The sequence below is a fragment of the Stomoxys calcitrans genome, chromosome 2, assembly GCF_963082655.1.
Source record: "Stomoxys calcitrans chromosome 2, idStoCalc2.1, whole genome shotgun sequence".
NCBI classification, from domain to species: Eukaryota; Metazoa; Arthropoda; class Insecta; order Diptera; family Muscidae; genus Stomoxys; species Stomoxys calcitrans.
The window spans coordinates 84,804,737-84,820,853 of NC_081553.1; the positions used below are offsets into that span (position 1 = coordinate 84,804,737).

General features: G+C 40.1%; 1 protein-coding gene across 1 annotated transcript in view; it reads left to right on the plus strand.

Annotated features, from left to right (window-relative positions):
- Positions 1–16,117, plus strand: part of LOC106089775 (guanylate cyclase soluble subunit beta-1) — a 293,195-nt gene that overhangs the window by 226,151 nt on the left and 50,927 nt on the right. The window contains exons 11-13 of the mRNA XM_013255752.2: positions 8,909–9,079; positions 9,215–9,286; positions 9,491–9,656. Of these exons, the coding sequence (XP_013111206.1) occupies positions 8,909–9,079; positions 9,215–9,286; positions 9,491–9,656 (409 nt within the window). The remainder of the gene's footprint in view (positions 1–8,908; positions 9,080–9,214; positions 9,287–9,490; positions 9,657–16,117) is intronic.

Sequence of the window (16,117 nt, forward strand, 5' to 3'; positions counted from 1 at the left end):
AATCACCCTTTATATATATATATATTTTTTTTTTTTTTTGATAAAATTTACTGTACCACTATTCCTGATAGAACAGATTGGAACTACGATATCCCTGGAACAGATGTTACATAGACTTCTATACGGATGGTTCCAAACTAAACGACCAGGTAGGCTTTGGGGTGTATTCTAAAGATCTAGAACTGGTCATATCGAAGAGGTTACCCGACCACTGTAGTGTGTATCAATCAGAAAACATATAATGCCATTACAACGATTGGCATAAATATCTTCTCAGACAGCCAGGCAGCCATTAAATCCCTGTAAAACTTATTTCTTAACACAAAAACCGCCCTTGACTGTCGCAGGTCTCTCAACAAGATGGCTGAACAGTTCAAAATTCACCTATTCTGGCTGACGGACCACAGAGATATCCCAGGGAATTCTAAAGCAGACGAGCTTACGAGACTAGGAACTACCTTGCACAATCCAGAGACACTGGAATCTGTGGATGTGCCTCTAGCGACCTGTAAGCTAAGTTTTTAGGATCAAGCCCGAAGGGCAACGAAAGATAGATGGTCACAAAGAGAGGGCTGTGAGCATTCCAAAACTATGTGATCTCATCTAGACTTGAAGAGGTCTACTGCTTTGCTGTCTCAGTCATTGTGTCCGTCATGCCAGGTCACTGTCTTATCGGAAACCATGCTGACAGACTGAAGGTTGCCAGCAACGACTGCAGAAGCTATAAGGACATCGAGGAAGAAGAGACTATAGAACACCTTGTGTGTGTGTGCCCCACACTAGCTGTTAGAAGAAGTTCCACTTTAGGTTTCTTTTTTTAAGCGTTCTGGATGGTTCAACGGTAGGAACTAGGAGGCATCTTCCTTTTTCTGTTTCTGTGTTATCACAATGGACGAAAACGTCTAAGTGAGTCTGATGGTAGACTGCCACTTAAACCTAACCTAACATTGTTATAACAGAATACTAAATGCAAAATTTCAGCCAAATCGGAAAACAGTTTTGGCTTCCATGGGCTCAAAAATTCAAATCGGGAGATCTGTTTATATGGAATCTATATCCAAATCTGAACGGATATGGCCCATTTGCAATCCCCAACGACCTGCATCAATGAGAAGTATCTGTGCAAAATTTCAAGCGGCAAGCTCTACGTATTCGACCGTTATTGCGATTTCGACAGACGGACGAACGTGGCGAGTACGAATCAGAGTTTCGTGACGATCAAGAATATACATACTTTATGACGATCAAGAATATACATACTTTATGGGGTCCTAGACCAATATTTGGAAATGTTACAAACTGAATGATAGATTACTATACCCCCATCCTATGGTGGTGGGTATAAAAATGCAATATGTGGAAAATATATGAATCGATTCAAGGGAAATTGTGGTTGTGATCTTTAAGTAACAAAAAAACGAGAATGCGGAACCTCAATTTGTTTGTCTAAATCTAAACCGAATTTTATGAAATTTTGCACACGTATTAGGACGTCAAATAAAACACCTATTGTTAAGATCTGACTAAAATAGTGTCTTCTATAGCCTTAAAAGACCATATCGGACAAAATATATATACGTGAGCTATGTCTTAATCTAGATCGATTTATATGAAATTTTGCACTCCCATTGGGACTTTAAATAAAACAACTCATGCTAAATTTGGTAGAAATCGGGCTAAAATTGTGCCTACTACAGCATTTAAAGTCCAAATCGGATGAAATATATGTATGAGGGGTATATCTAAATCTGAACCGATATGAGGTATATCTAAATCTGAACCGATATGTACACATATGAGGATGTTGAATAAAGCACCCCATGACGATTTTTTTAAATATCGGACCAAAATTGTGCCTTCTACAACCTTAAAAAGCCATATCGGATAAAAAATATATATGGGAGCTATATCTAAATCTGAACCGATTTTGTTCAAAAACAATAGCGTTTGTCCTTGGGCCAAAAAACTGACTTGTTCGAAATTTCATAACAATCAAACAATAAATGCGACCTGTAACTTGATCACAGGAATACATGGACAGACAGACGACAGACAGACCAACAGGTGGGGCGGACCCTTCCCTTACCAATATTTTCAAAAACCCCAGATATCGGAGATGCGTCCACCGATTTAAGCGAAATCGGGTATGCCACCTCATTGCAAATTTTCCAAAAACACGAAATTGGTATAAAATTTTGAGGTCAACTAACGTGGGGGGACGCCCCATCTCAGAACCCACTCGATCGGACATGTTTACTGACTGGGGCAATATGGGTATCAAATAAAAGGTATTGAAGAGTAGAGTACGAACTTGGACATAGAAATGTCACCCTCAGTGTCGAGAGGGTTCCCCATCCCCAAAAACACCTCCCAAGAGGACACTTTTATCGCTTTGGGCAATATGGGTATAAAATGAGACAAAGCTGACATAAAAATGTATTCCTTGGTGTCTGAGGGGCCTCTTCATCCCCCAAAACTCCCCATCAGGACATAGTTACCGATTGGGACAATATGGATATCAAATGAAAGGTATTTAAAAGAATAGTTAAAAGCTGATACAAAGTTTTTTTCCCTGATATCTGAGGCGCCCCCACCCATCCAAAACCCCTCAACAGAGCATATTTACAGATTGGGACAATATGGGTATCAAATAAAAGGTGTTTGGAAGTTGAATACACGTCTGTTATAAGAATTTGGGCCAAGGTATCTACGGGGTCTCTCCAACCCCAAAAATGGCAAAAACGGGCATGAATGGTCACGTCACAAAATGGGTATAACATGAAAGGTCTTTGGGATTTGACCACGAATCTGATATACACATTTAGGACAGAGTCTGGGACCGGCCCACCCACCTAATTCGATTCAAAAAGACGTGTAGTTCGATCGGAATAATATGGGAATTAACGAAATGTTTATTACAGTAGAGTTTGAAGCTAATGTTTATATAAGAATTCAAGAGTTTGCGTCACGTTCCGCCGTTCAGCTGGACATGTGGGCTGCGACAATAAAGGACTCAAATATATTGTCTTTTGGGTCTTAGCGTTGGGGGACTGACCTTGACCTGCGAATAAAAAGTGTACTCTACTACCAAAGACCTTTTATTGCTTTCCTGGTATATCCATGACAGTTCATCGTTAGAATGGGACAGCAATAAAAGGTCTTTGGTAGTACAGTACACTTTTTACCCTCAAATTGGGAAGGCACAAGAGAACCTGCGGATCTTTAAAAATGTGCTACCCCAAGTGGTAGTTTTAAATTACGATTTTGAATGTGGATATCCAATACAAAAAAAAAATTGATGAGTTTGGATCTGAACCAGACCCGTAGCCCTGAATATCTCGATCGACACCTTCAAAATAGTTGACATTAGTAGGCTCAAACAAAATTTTGCTCTTGCATGAGGCTGATATTATTTCAGGGACCGACCCCCAAACTCCCTTCAAACCGGCCAAGTTTGCACAGATAAAAAAAATATTTGAAACACAACAACATTGGTTGAAAAAATAACTATGGAAGTTGTTAATATTCCTGCAAGAATTTATTTTGAAAATCAGCTACCTAAAGTATAAATTTGTTTTTGAAAGGTACTCTTTGCAAGCCAACAACAACAACAATATAAGCAAGACAAAAAACCATCTACCAGCCCGCCGCATGTGGTTTGCTTTTCGTTGTGGTGTTTTTATTTTCTTTGATCGGTTTACGATGCTGTGTCTCGTTTGTTTACTGCTACTCTCGGGGGTTTCTCTGTCACTCTCTCTACTTTAAGCCTTAAAAACAAATTTTTATAATTTTGGTGTCGCAGAGTATTGAACTCATGACCTCATGTTTGGTAGTCTTGCACCTACCGACATCATCTTCTTTATGATGAAATAATTGAATAAGTAATGCTACACAATAATAGGTTACGTTAGGTTATTTTAACAACAACCTCAACTAAAGAATTTGTTGAAAGTCTACAAAATTTCAACGATTGTGTCTGTCAAGTCTCTTGTAGAGACGTACTTACACACTTCAACAAATAATGTCTCCGATTCAATGCCAAAATTCGTTAAGAATTTAAATTTGGTAGTTGGTTTTTTCTAAGAGTTATTTTTTTCTGTGTGCGTACTGTGGCAATAAGGGGCTCAATAAGTAAAGGGTGATTTTTTTGAGGTTAGGATTTTCATGCATTAGTAAAGGGTGATTTTTTTGAGGTTAGGATTTTCATGCATTAGTATTTGACAGATCACGTGGGATTTCAGACATGGTGTCAAAGAGAAAGATGCTCAGTATGCTTTGACATTTCATCATGAATAGACTTACTAACGAGCAACGCTTGCAAATCATTGAATTTTATTACCAAAATCAGTGTTCGGTTCGAAATGTGTTAATTCACCGTAACGTTGCGTCCAACAGCATCTTTGAAAAAATACGGTCCAATGATTCCACCAGCGTACAAACCACACCAAACAGTGCATTTTTCGGGATGCATGGGCAGTTCTTGAACGGCTTCTGGTTGCTCTTCACTCCAAATGCGGCAATTTTGCTTATTTACGTAGCCATTCAACCAGAAATGAGCCTCATCGCTGAAAAAAATTTGTCAAAATTTGAACACATTTCGAACCGAACACTGATTTTGGTAATAAAATTCAATGATTTGCAAGCGTTGCTCGTTAGTAAGTCTATTCATGATGAAATGTCAAAGCATACTGAGCATCTTTCTCTTTGACACCATGTCTGAAATCCCACGTGATCTGTCAAATACTAATGCATGAAAATCCTAACCTCAAAAAAATCACCCTTTATTAGATAGTAGAAAACGAATCTGGTATCCAATTTTGAGACCAAGTGTTTGGGGGTGGTCCCATACCATAAACTCCCCCTTAACCAATGACTATTGTGGCCCAAATAAAAGGAATTTAACAGTGGAGCACGATGTTGGCATTTTTTCAGGGCTAAGTGCGTGTGTAGCCAGACGCCCCACCCTTTATACACCTCAACCTGGACATATTTGTGGATTATGGCAAAAAGGGGCTCAAATCTGATATCTGTTTTATGGCCAAGTGTTTCAGGGACGACTCATCTCATAAACTCCCCCTGAACCACACATATGTACCGATTATAGCAAAATGTAGCTCAAATGTGGTTTTTGGGAGTAGAGTATGAATTTGATATCCACTTTCGGGGCAAAGGGTTTGTCTACTCCAATCCACCACCAAAACCAAGGTAATGAAGTAGATCTAGCATCCAAACTTTAATGGGCGGACCCTCCCCTTACTCGTTTTTCAAAAACGCCAGATCTTGGAGATGGTGGGGAGATTTACCCAAAATTTAGTTTGTTTATAATAACTCAAACAGGGTTCGAATCCTGACGAGACCATCACAATAAAATTTTCAGCGGTTGTTTTCCCCTCCTAATGCTGGCAACATTTGTGAGGTACTATGCCATGTAAAACTTCTCTCCAAAGAAGTGTTACACTGCGGCACGCCGTTCGGACTCGGCTATAAAAGGGAGGCCCCTTATCATTGAGTTTAACTTTAATCGGACTGCAATCACTGATATGTGAGAACTTTGCCCCTGTTCCTAAGTGGAATGTTCATGAGCAAAATTTGCAATAATAACTCAAAACACAAATTTGGTATACTTATTTAAGGTGGGATGTCTAGGGCGGCCGGCCCACCCTCAAAACCCGCCATATAGAAATTTAAACCAATAATGACAATATTAGGCTCCAATGATAGGTATTTGAGACTAGAGCGCTAGTCTAATACTTGGAGGTACACCTCACCCCCAAAAACACCCCCATACCGGACATATTTACCGACCAAAGCAATATAAGCCTCAGATGAAAGAAATTTGGGAGTAGAGGACCAATATGATATCCACATTAGGACGAAAAATCTGAAAGGCCGTACTAGTACACCCAAACAGGACTTTTTCTGGCACGGTCGGGCCAGTATAGAGCTCAGATAAAATAAAAGAGTGAAAGGACGCGGGGCGGGCCCTGTCCAGTTAGTTTAGATATATCTATCGAAATTGTAGTGGAGTTATAATAAAATAGAATAATTCTTTTATCCTTGGTGGTGGGTATCCAAGTAACTCGATTTTACTTGTTCTGCTATGATTTTAAAAATAATATTATTTCCGATTTAATGCCAGAAAATAAAGGAAAACTTTTTAGTTTTCCTAAAAATTATATTTTAAATTAAAAAAAGTCGAACATCTAGAAAAATAAACAAATTTTTATTGACAGACCCCAACCATGTTTGGGGCGGATGTCGAGAGACCTAAAGCTACCCACTGTTTCAAATTTCAGCGCAATCGGGTAATAAATAGGGCTTTTATGGGCTTCAGACTCTTTATCGGGAGATCGGTCTATACGGCAGCTATCTCTAAATATAGTCCGATCCAAACCATATTTGGGGCGGATGTCGGGAGACCTAAAACTACTCACTGTTTCAAATTTCAGCGAAATCGGTTAAAAAATAAAGCTTTTATAGGCTTCAGACCCTTTATCGTGAGATCGGTCTATATGGCAGCTATATCTAAATATAGTCCGATCTGAACCATACTTAGGTCAGATGTCAGGGGATTAAAAATAACCAACTGTTTCAAATTTCAGCGAAATTGGGCAATAATAAAAGCTTTTCTGGGCTTCAGACCCTTTATCGGCAGATCGGTCTATATGGCAGCTATATCTAAATATAGTCCGATCCAAACCATATTAAGGTCAGATGCTGGTAGGCCAAAACTACTCACTGTTTAAAATTTCAGCGAAATCGGATAAAAAATAAGCCTTTTAAGAACTTCAGACCCTTTATCGGGAGATCGGTCTATGTGGCAGCTATATCTAAATATAGTCCAATTTGAAGCATATTTAGGTTCAAAGCTAAAAGACCTAAAAATACTCTCTGTTTCAAATTTCAGCGAAATCGGATAAAAAATAAGGCTTTTAAGAGCTTCAGACCCTCTATCGGGAGATCGGTCTATGTGGCAGCTATATCTAAATATAGTCCAATTTGAAGCATATTTAGGTTCAAAGCTAAAAGACCTAAAAATACTCTCTGTTTCAAATTTCAGCGAAATCGGATAAAAAATAAGGCTTTTAAGAGCTTCAGACCCTCTATCGGGAGATCGGTTTATACGGCAGCTATATCCAAATATATTCCGATCTGAACCAGACTTAGATCATATGTCAGGGGGTTAAAAATAACCAACTGTCTCAAATTTCAGCGAAATTGGGCAATAATTAAAGCTTTTATGGGCTTCAGACCCTTTATCGGCAGATCGGAGACCTGTGCAAAATGTCAGTCAATTCGAATAAGAATTTCGCCCTTTGGGGGCTCAAGAAGTAAAAAAGGGAGATCGATTTATATGAGAGCTATATCAGGCTATAGACCGATTGAGATCATACTAAACACGTATATTGATGGTCATGAGAGGATCCGTCGTATAAAATTTCAGTCAAATCGCATAATAATTGCGACCTCTAGAGGCTCAAGAAGTCAAGATCCCCGATCGGTTTATATGGCAGCTATATCAGGCTATGAACCGATTTGAACCCTATTTGGCACAGTTGTTGAAAGTCATTATAAAATATGTCATGCAAAATTTCAGCCAAATCGAATAGGAATTGCGTTCTCTAGAAGCTCAAGAAGTCAAGTCCCCAGATAGGTTTATATGACAGCTATATGAGGTTATGAACCGATTTGAACCATACTTAGCACAGTTGTTGGAAGTCATAGCGAAACACGTCGTGCACAATTTCATTCCAATCGGATTAGAATTGCGCCTTCTAGAGGCTCACGAAGTCAAGACCCGAGATCGGTTTATATGGCAGCTATATCAGGTTATCATCCGATTTGAACCATACTTAGCACAGTTGTTGGATATCATAACGAAACACGTCGATTTCATTCCAATCGGATAAGAATTGCGCCCTTTAAAGGCTCAAGAAGTCAAGACCCAAGATCGGTTTATATGACAGCTACATCAAAACATGGACCTATATGGCCCATTTGCAATCCCAACCGACCTACACTAATAAGAAGTATTTGTGCAAAATTTCAAGCGGCTATCTTTACTTCTTCGAAAGTTAGCGTGCTTTCGACAGACAGACGGACGGACGGACATGGCTAGATCGACATAAAATTTCACGACGATCAAAAATATTGTGTTGCCCAAAAAGTTATTGCGGATTTTTCATATAGTCGGCGTTGACAAAGTTTTTCACAGCGTGTGGCTCTGTAATTGCATTCTTTCTCCTGTCAGTTATCAGCTGTTACTTTTAGCTTGCTTTAGAAAAAAAGTGTAAAAAAGTATATTTGTTTAAAATTCATTCTAAGTTTTATTAAAAATGCATTTACTTTCTTTTAAAAAATCCGCAATTACTTTTTGGGCAACCCAATATATATACTTTATGGGATCTCAGACGAATATTTCGAGTAGTTACAAACAGAGTGACGATATTAGTATGCCCCCATCCTATTGTGGAGGGTATAAAACTGATCGGAAAATATGTGACCCCTATGAAAATCTTTGAGAATAATTTAATGATCTCTGAATAACAATTTTCTGATGTTGCCTCTATGATTCAAACCCAGATGTTCAACTTCACGTTGGCCTTTACAACAAGATCATGGGTCGGGTTAAATCTCTCACTTTTTCAAAACATCATTTAAAATGACTGGTAGCTTGGCCCTTAATAACGAAAATTCCTCTAAGTAGTTATATGATATCAATTCAGGCTAACTGGAAGTAGTGTAAAGTTCTGGCAGAATAGGTTTCCCCAATACGTCAAACCTATTTTTCCCTATTAAGCAACATAATGTGGATACGCAAACCAAATTATTAATGAAATATTTAATAGGCTCCTCAAACTTTCAATAAACTTTGTAATAACTCCCCAAAACCTATCCATATTTACAGAAAAGGCCTGCACATCTCTGATGTACCACTTCATGATGCCACCCGAGATTTGGTGTTGCTGTCTGAGAAATTCGAAGCCGAATACAAATTAACCAAAAATCTTGAAATGCTAACGGACAAATTGCAACAGACCTTTAGGGATTTGGAAAGTGAAAAGCAGAAAACTGACAGGTGAGTTGGCAAATAATTCCTGGCTACCTCTAGATTGCCTGCAGATGCCCCAAGGACTGGCGGCAATCCTTTACCTAAACTAACCACACACAAACTTTTTTTGTTCTCGATTTTCTTGTTTGCCTTTACAAATAGACTTTTGTATTCGGTTCTGCCAAAATCTGTGGCTAATGAACTAAGACATCAAAGACCAGTGGCACCAAAACGGTAAGTGAAATACATCGAAATATAGGTAAAAACACAACAACAAAAAGTCGAAACAAAAAGACAAACTAAACTTTATGCAAAAGAATATTTCCAAGAAAAACGACAAAAAGAGAAATCAAACTTTAATGCTGTTGCTCTTCACATTGACTCAAACCACACACACCCACCCTTCTTCTTATTTTCCGTTTTCCTTTCCATTTGCAGTTATGATTCAGTTACCTTAATGTTCTCCGGCATTGTGGGCTTTGGCCAATACTGTGCCGAAAATACCGATCCAGAGGGAGCCATGAAAATTGTAAAAATGCTGAATGAGCTCTATACGGTCTTTGATGCTTTGACTGACTCCAAACGTAACCCAAATATTTATAAGGTAAGTTAAATAATGCAACAAACAAAAACGAAACAGGTAATACGAAACTCACAACTGGAACCACTTCTTCTTCTTTTTCTTTCCTGTAAGGATGTTGAAAAGAAATGCCAAAGTTAACTGAAGTTTTTCGGAAAGTTTTTGTTTTTCCCCAATTCATTTGGAAATACCGGTTAAATTGAAACTTATACGCATGAGAAGTTAAATATTTGCCCAGAGTGGAAAGGATGAAATCAAAAATGTTCAATTTTATTAACATTGGAAAGGGATGGGTTTTTGTTTCAAAATGTAGTGTTTTGTTCATGTTTGTTTATAAGACCTTATTTAGCTTCTTTTGTTACCTTAGAGAGTAATGGAAATCGACCAAGCAAAAGTGACTTTGAAATACATGTTGAAAAGCGGTTTATAACTACGATTTTGGGTAAAAGTTAAAAATGTTGTACATAACTTTCGCTATTTAAGGCCCAGCTAATGGTACACATTAAAAATCACTAAAGTCTGCAGTTCGCTTAAGTCTGGGTTTTGCTGTACTGAGCTGTTACCGTTGCAGCAAAGGTTCGCAACCGTTTGAACATGGCGAGGAAAGTGCGATCTGACACTGCACCGAAGCTGGATATTGAAAAGCTGCAAACACAACAAATGTCAGCGGCATACTCCACTCGACTGACCCAATTGATTGATGAAAGCACTCCTTGTTCCAATGATATAATGGCGCAGTGGCAAACTATTACCCACTCCATGGAAAATGCCGCGAAATTCGAACTTGGGTACCGGAAGCCTCCTCCAAGAAACCCATGGTACAACCAAGAGTGTCGCGATGCTACTGCAACCAAGAATGCGGCATATAGAGCAACCCTGCAATAATTAGCAACGCGCCTGATGAAGGAGAGGTATCGGGAGAAAAGGAGAGAGAAGAAACGTCTATTCCGCAGAAAGAAGAAAAAAGGGAAAGACGTGAGTGTGAGCGAATTGAGATATACAGGAGTCAGAATAAAGTCCGGAAGTTCTACCAAAGAATTAAACATCAAACCGATGGCTTTGGTGCAGGCACATCCTCCTGCAGAGACAAAGAAGGAAATCTGGTAACTGATACAGATAACATGCCGAGGATATGGAAAGAACATTTTACCCAACTTCTAGTGTCCGATGTTGGCGTCGAAGAGGATACCGCAGAACCAATCCCTGATGATGGTATGGAATGTTTACGTCCTAGTCAGAATGAGGTCCAAGTAGCAGTGACCCGACTAAAGAACAAGAAGGCAGCAGGAGCCGACAGGTTACCCGCTGAACTATATAAGAACGGAGGCGACACGCTGATAAGGCTTATCTGCGCAATCTGGCTAGAAGAATGCATACCCTATGATTGGAACCTCAGCATACTACGTTCCGTTCACAAGAAAGGAGACAAGACGGAATGTGCCAACTACAGAGGAATAAGTCTCCTCCCCATCGCATACAAAATACTCTCGAGCGTACTGTGTGAAAGATTGAAACCTAAAGTCAGTGATATAATTAGGCCCTATCAATGCGGTTTTAGACCTGGTAAATCCACCCTAGACCAGATATTCACACTGCGCCAAATCCTGGAAAAGACCCGAGAAGGACAAATCAACACCTACCATCTCTTTGTTGACTACAAAGCCGCCTTCGATACTCCTTTACGTTCAAAGGAATTTCAAGCCATGTCTGAGTTTGGTATCTCTGGAAAATTAATAAAACTCTGCAGGATGACGCTTGCTGATACGCGTTCCTCAGTAAGAGTAGGAAAGAATCTCTCCGAACCATTTAATACCAAACGAGGTTTCAGACAAGGACACAGCCTATCGTGTGATCTCTTTAACATCCTGCTGGAGAAGATTATACGAGATGCAGATGTGAATAGATATGGCACACTAATCACAAGAGAACACATGCTACTCGCCCATGCCGACGACATCGATATCATAGGTCGGTCACCGGAAGTAGTAACTGCAGCCTTTGAAAGAATCGAAAGAGAGTCAGTGAAAATGGGTCTGGCAGTAAATGAAGATAAGACGAAATGGATGGTTTCAGCTCCCAAAAAGCCTTGCACAACAGAGCAGATAAAGAAAATGGAGAAAGTTGAGAACCACAACTTTGAGACAGTCGGTAACTTTATCTACCTCGGTGCCGCCGTAACCGAAACGAATGACACCAGCTTTGAGATAAAGCGAAGAATAATACTGGCAAACAGATGCTACTTTGGACTAAGTAAGCAGTTGAGAAACAAGGCCACCTCTCGACAGACGAAGATTACACAATACAAGACACTGATACTACCCGTGCTGTTATATGGTTCTGAAGCATGGGTACTTGTGAAAGCAGATGAGGCAGTACTTGAAGTATTTGAGAGAAAGATTCTTCGTAAAATATATGGACCAGTTTGCGTTAACGGAGAATATAGGCGACGTATGAACCACGAGCTGTATGAGCTGTGTGACGACAATAGCATAGTTACACGCATCACAATTCAAAGGCTGCGTTGGCTAGGTTATGTTGTCAGAATGGATGGAGAAGCTCTAGCAAAGAAGTCTTTTGAAGGCAGACACGGTGGTACACGCAAACCGGGAAGACCAAAAGCCCGATGGAAAGATCAAGTTGTGGGAGACTCCTCGAAACTTGGTGTCAAAGATATTAGAATGAGCGCAGAAGATCGAGGCGCTTGGAACGCTATTCTACGTTCGGCTAGTGGAACAAATATTCTGTCGTAGCCAATTAAAGTAAGTAAAGTAAAGTCAGAGCTGTTACCGTCATCTTATCTTGGAATTTTCCACCTCTACCGGGCCACCTTTGAAACTGATCCCCTGTGTTCAAACTCCGGACAGAGTATCACAAAAAATGTTTAGCAGTTGTTGTTCCTCCTAGTGCTGGCGAGATATTTGAGAGGCATTTTCCTTGAGTAGTCAGCCGTATTAACTTCCCTTCTATGTGTCGTCGCTCTGTGACAAGCCATTTGGACTCAGTGGATGGTGAAACCGTAGTCGTAAGGGATTTTTTTTTTTTGTCAGCCAACACGCAGGGGACGTCCCCTATGAATGCAGTGCAGGGGGGAAAAGGATGTAGATCTTATTGACATTTGTCTTGAATCTTTGGATGTCAAAGTAGGTGGGAAAAACATTAGCCGGAAGTCGATTCCACATACGAACGGTTCGGGCGAAATAAGAATTCTCTCTACAATGCATCGTGCAGTCCGCTGGCCAATCAATTACATACGGGTGTGAGTTCCTGGAATGTCTAGTTTCCCTGACATACATCCTTGCATCAGGAATAAGAAGACGTATATCAGACGAACACACACTACGAAAGTACCGATAGAACATCGCCGAACAACCCACATTTCGACGATGATGAAGGGAGGCAATAGAGTTGGATACCCCACCGTCCCCAATCAACGCCATCGGTCTCCTCTGTACACGGTCCAGTAGCTCCAGGGATGATTTTGAAGCTCTAGCCCATATATGTGAGTTGTACTTTATTTTCTTTCTTATGAAAGTGGTGTACATATTAAGAAGATCAAACGGAGTGAAGTAATTCTTATACAGCTTAAGGAAGCCTAAACACTTGAATGCTTCTTTCGACACTTCAAATACATGTTTAGCCCAACGGACATCACCTTGTATTTTCATGCCCAGAACATCAAGAGCTTCTAATTGCTCAACATCTACACCGTTGACAAAGACAAAGATGATCGTAATGGGTCAGCGAATCGTTTGTGTGACAACAATCAGCACTGAGTCTTCCGTGCATTCAAATCTACTCGATGCATTCGACCCCACTCAGTAATGGACAGCAAATCCTGGCAGAGTGTATCGTCCATAACCCGCCTCTTGTCCTCAATCTCTCGAAGACTCGGCCTATGGTCGAATGAGTACGAATGACAGAGATTACTGTCATCCGCAAATGAGTAGATCGTCTCATGTCTCTCTGACCCAACAGATCGTTGATGAAAATTAGAAAAAGAGAAGGAAAAGGCATAGAGCCCTGGGGTACACCTGCGGTCAATATGTGCTCATTGGATGAGAACCCATCTATAACGACTCGAATAGTGCGATCTCTGAGAAAGCTCGAAATAAATCGAACGAAGCCAATACCGACACCAAATGCGACAAGCTTTGATAGTAGTGCACCGTGCCAGACCCTATCAAATGCCTTGGATATATCCAGAGCCACAACCTTACTCTCATCAAACTGGTGGATTGAGCGACTCCAACGTGCCGACAGAAGTGCCTTGAGGTCGCCCATAGAGCGATTTTTGCGGAAACCATACTGTTGGTCGCTAAGAAGGCCATAGATGGTGATTAACCATGCTCTCCATGACTTTGGAGAGAGCGGAGTACATCGCAATTGGCCAACAATTCGCAGGGTTTTTTGCCTCACCCTACTTGGGTATTGGCTGAACATTCGCAACCTTCCAACGCGCCGGGAAGACTCCCGCACGGTAGGCAAGATTGAAAAGGTTGCGGTAAACTAACTCAAATAGAACTGTTCGATTTTACATGAAACAAGTAAGGGCCGGGCCGGGCCGAGTCTTATATAGCCTCCACCATGGATCGCATTTGTCGAGTTCTTTGCGCGTTATCTCTTTTGAGGCAAAAACAAAATATTAACTAAGAACTCTTATGCTATTGGAGCTATATCAAGTCAACGTCCAATTCGGACCATAAATGAATTGAATACTAAACATGGTAGAAGTTATTGTGTAATATTTCAGTCCATTCGGATAAGAATTGCGCCTTGCAGGGGCTCATGAAGCAAAATCGGGAGATCGGTTTATATGGGAGCAGTATCAAGCTATTAATATTCAGGCCATATTAGACACGTATGTTGAAGGCCATGAGAGAAGCCGTTGTAAAAGCTTTGTGCCAAATCGGATGAGAATTGAGCTCTCTAGAGGCTCAAGAAGTCAACATTCCAGATCGGTTTATATGGTAGCTATATCAGGTTAAGTACTGATTTGCGCCATACTGAGCAGTTATTGAAAGTCATAACAAAAAACCTGATGCAAAATTTCAGCCAAATCGGAAGAGAATTGCGCCCTCTGGAGGCTCAAGAAGCCCTCTAGATGCTCAAGAAGTCAAGATCCCAGATCGGTTTATATGACAGCTATATCAGGTTATGAACCGATTTGCGCCATATTTAGCATAGTTATTGAAAGTCATAACAAAACACCTCGTGCAAAATTTCAGCCAAATCGGATGAGAATTGCGCCCTTTATTCGCCCAAGAAGTCAAGATCCTAGATCGGTTTATATGACAGCTTTATCAGGTTATGAACTGATTTGCGCCATATTTGGCACAGTTATTGAAAGTCATAACAAAACACTTCGTGCAAAATTTCAGACAAATCGGATGAGAATTGCGCCCTCCAGGGCCCCCTCCACTTCGATCTGATTTTGTATGCCATATTCGTAATCTATTGCCAAATACCTTTCATTTAAGCCCCAATTTGTCTGCTTTAAGATTTTTTGGGGTAAGGGTAAGTTCCTGGGTACTTGGACCCAATTTTTAATACCATGTTCGTATTTTACTCTTTAATACCTTTCATTTGATATCCATATTGTCTTTATCGGTCCACTTGTGATTTTGGGTGGTATTTTGGGGGTAACGGGAAGGGTCCGCCCCCTTTCGATATCAACAAATTATAAAGCGTATCTATTCTTCCTGACCATATTCGTAATCTACTCCCGAATACCTTACATTTGAGTCCCATATTGTCATTATCGTCAAATAAACCTATTTTAAGGGGTTTTCCGGCTGGGGCGGCCCCCCAGGTACTTGGATCCAACTTTTATTATAAAATTCGTACTCTACTCTCGAATACCCGATCGCTCCACTTTTATTTTTTGGTAGTACTTTTGAGATAAGGGGGAGGGGGACAATCGGATGGACAGACTTCTACTCATCGCTTTAGAATATCCGGTCCATCAAGAGTTTACATGGCGTTTAAGACATTACACACCCCATACCATGGTAAAGGATACATTTTTTTTGGACCTGCAGCCTTAATTTGGATTTATCTTTGAATTTTAAGGATTTTCGCATTTACAAGATTCCTCTCCAACATTATTCATATGTTTGTCACTTTATTTCGTATGAACTTTTATCAAAGCATTTTTCCTTTTCTTACTTAACTCTTAAGAATTGGTTGTCCTGGAAATGTCCCGAAATTCATGATAATAATAGAAATTTTAATACGATTAGGTTTTGCACCCAAGAGTTGAGTAATCAGATTACATTAGGGGTTTATTTGCCCACTGGCTCCGTTTCAAGTGTGAAAAGGGCAAAGAGTACTAATTTCAATAAAAGCCATCAAGTGAAAAGGGAACAAAATGATGCTGATTTAATTGACTTTTTAGGAAGAATTTCAGTCTGCATTCGGTATGATAAACTTCATTTCCTTTTTTAATTGCTTTACTTGAGCCAACCATCAAAATTACTTCAGACACT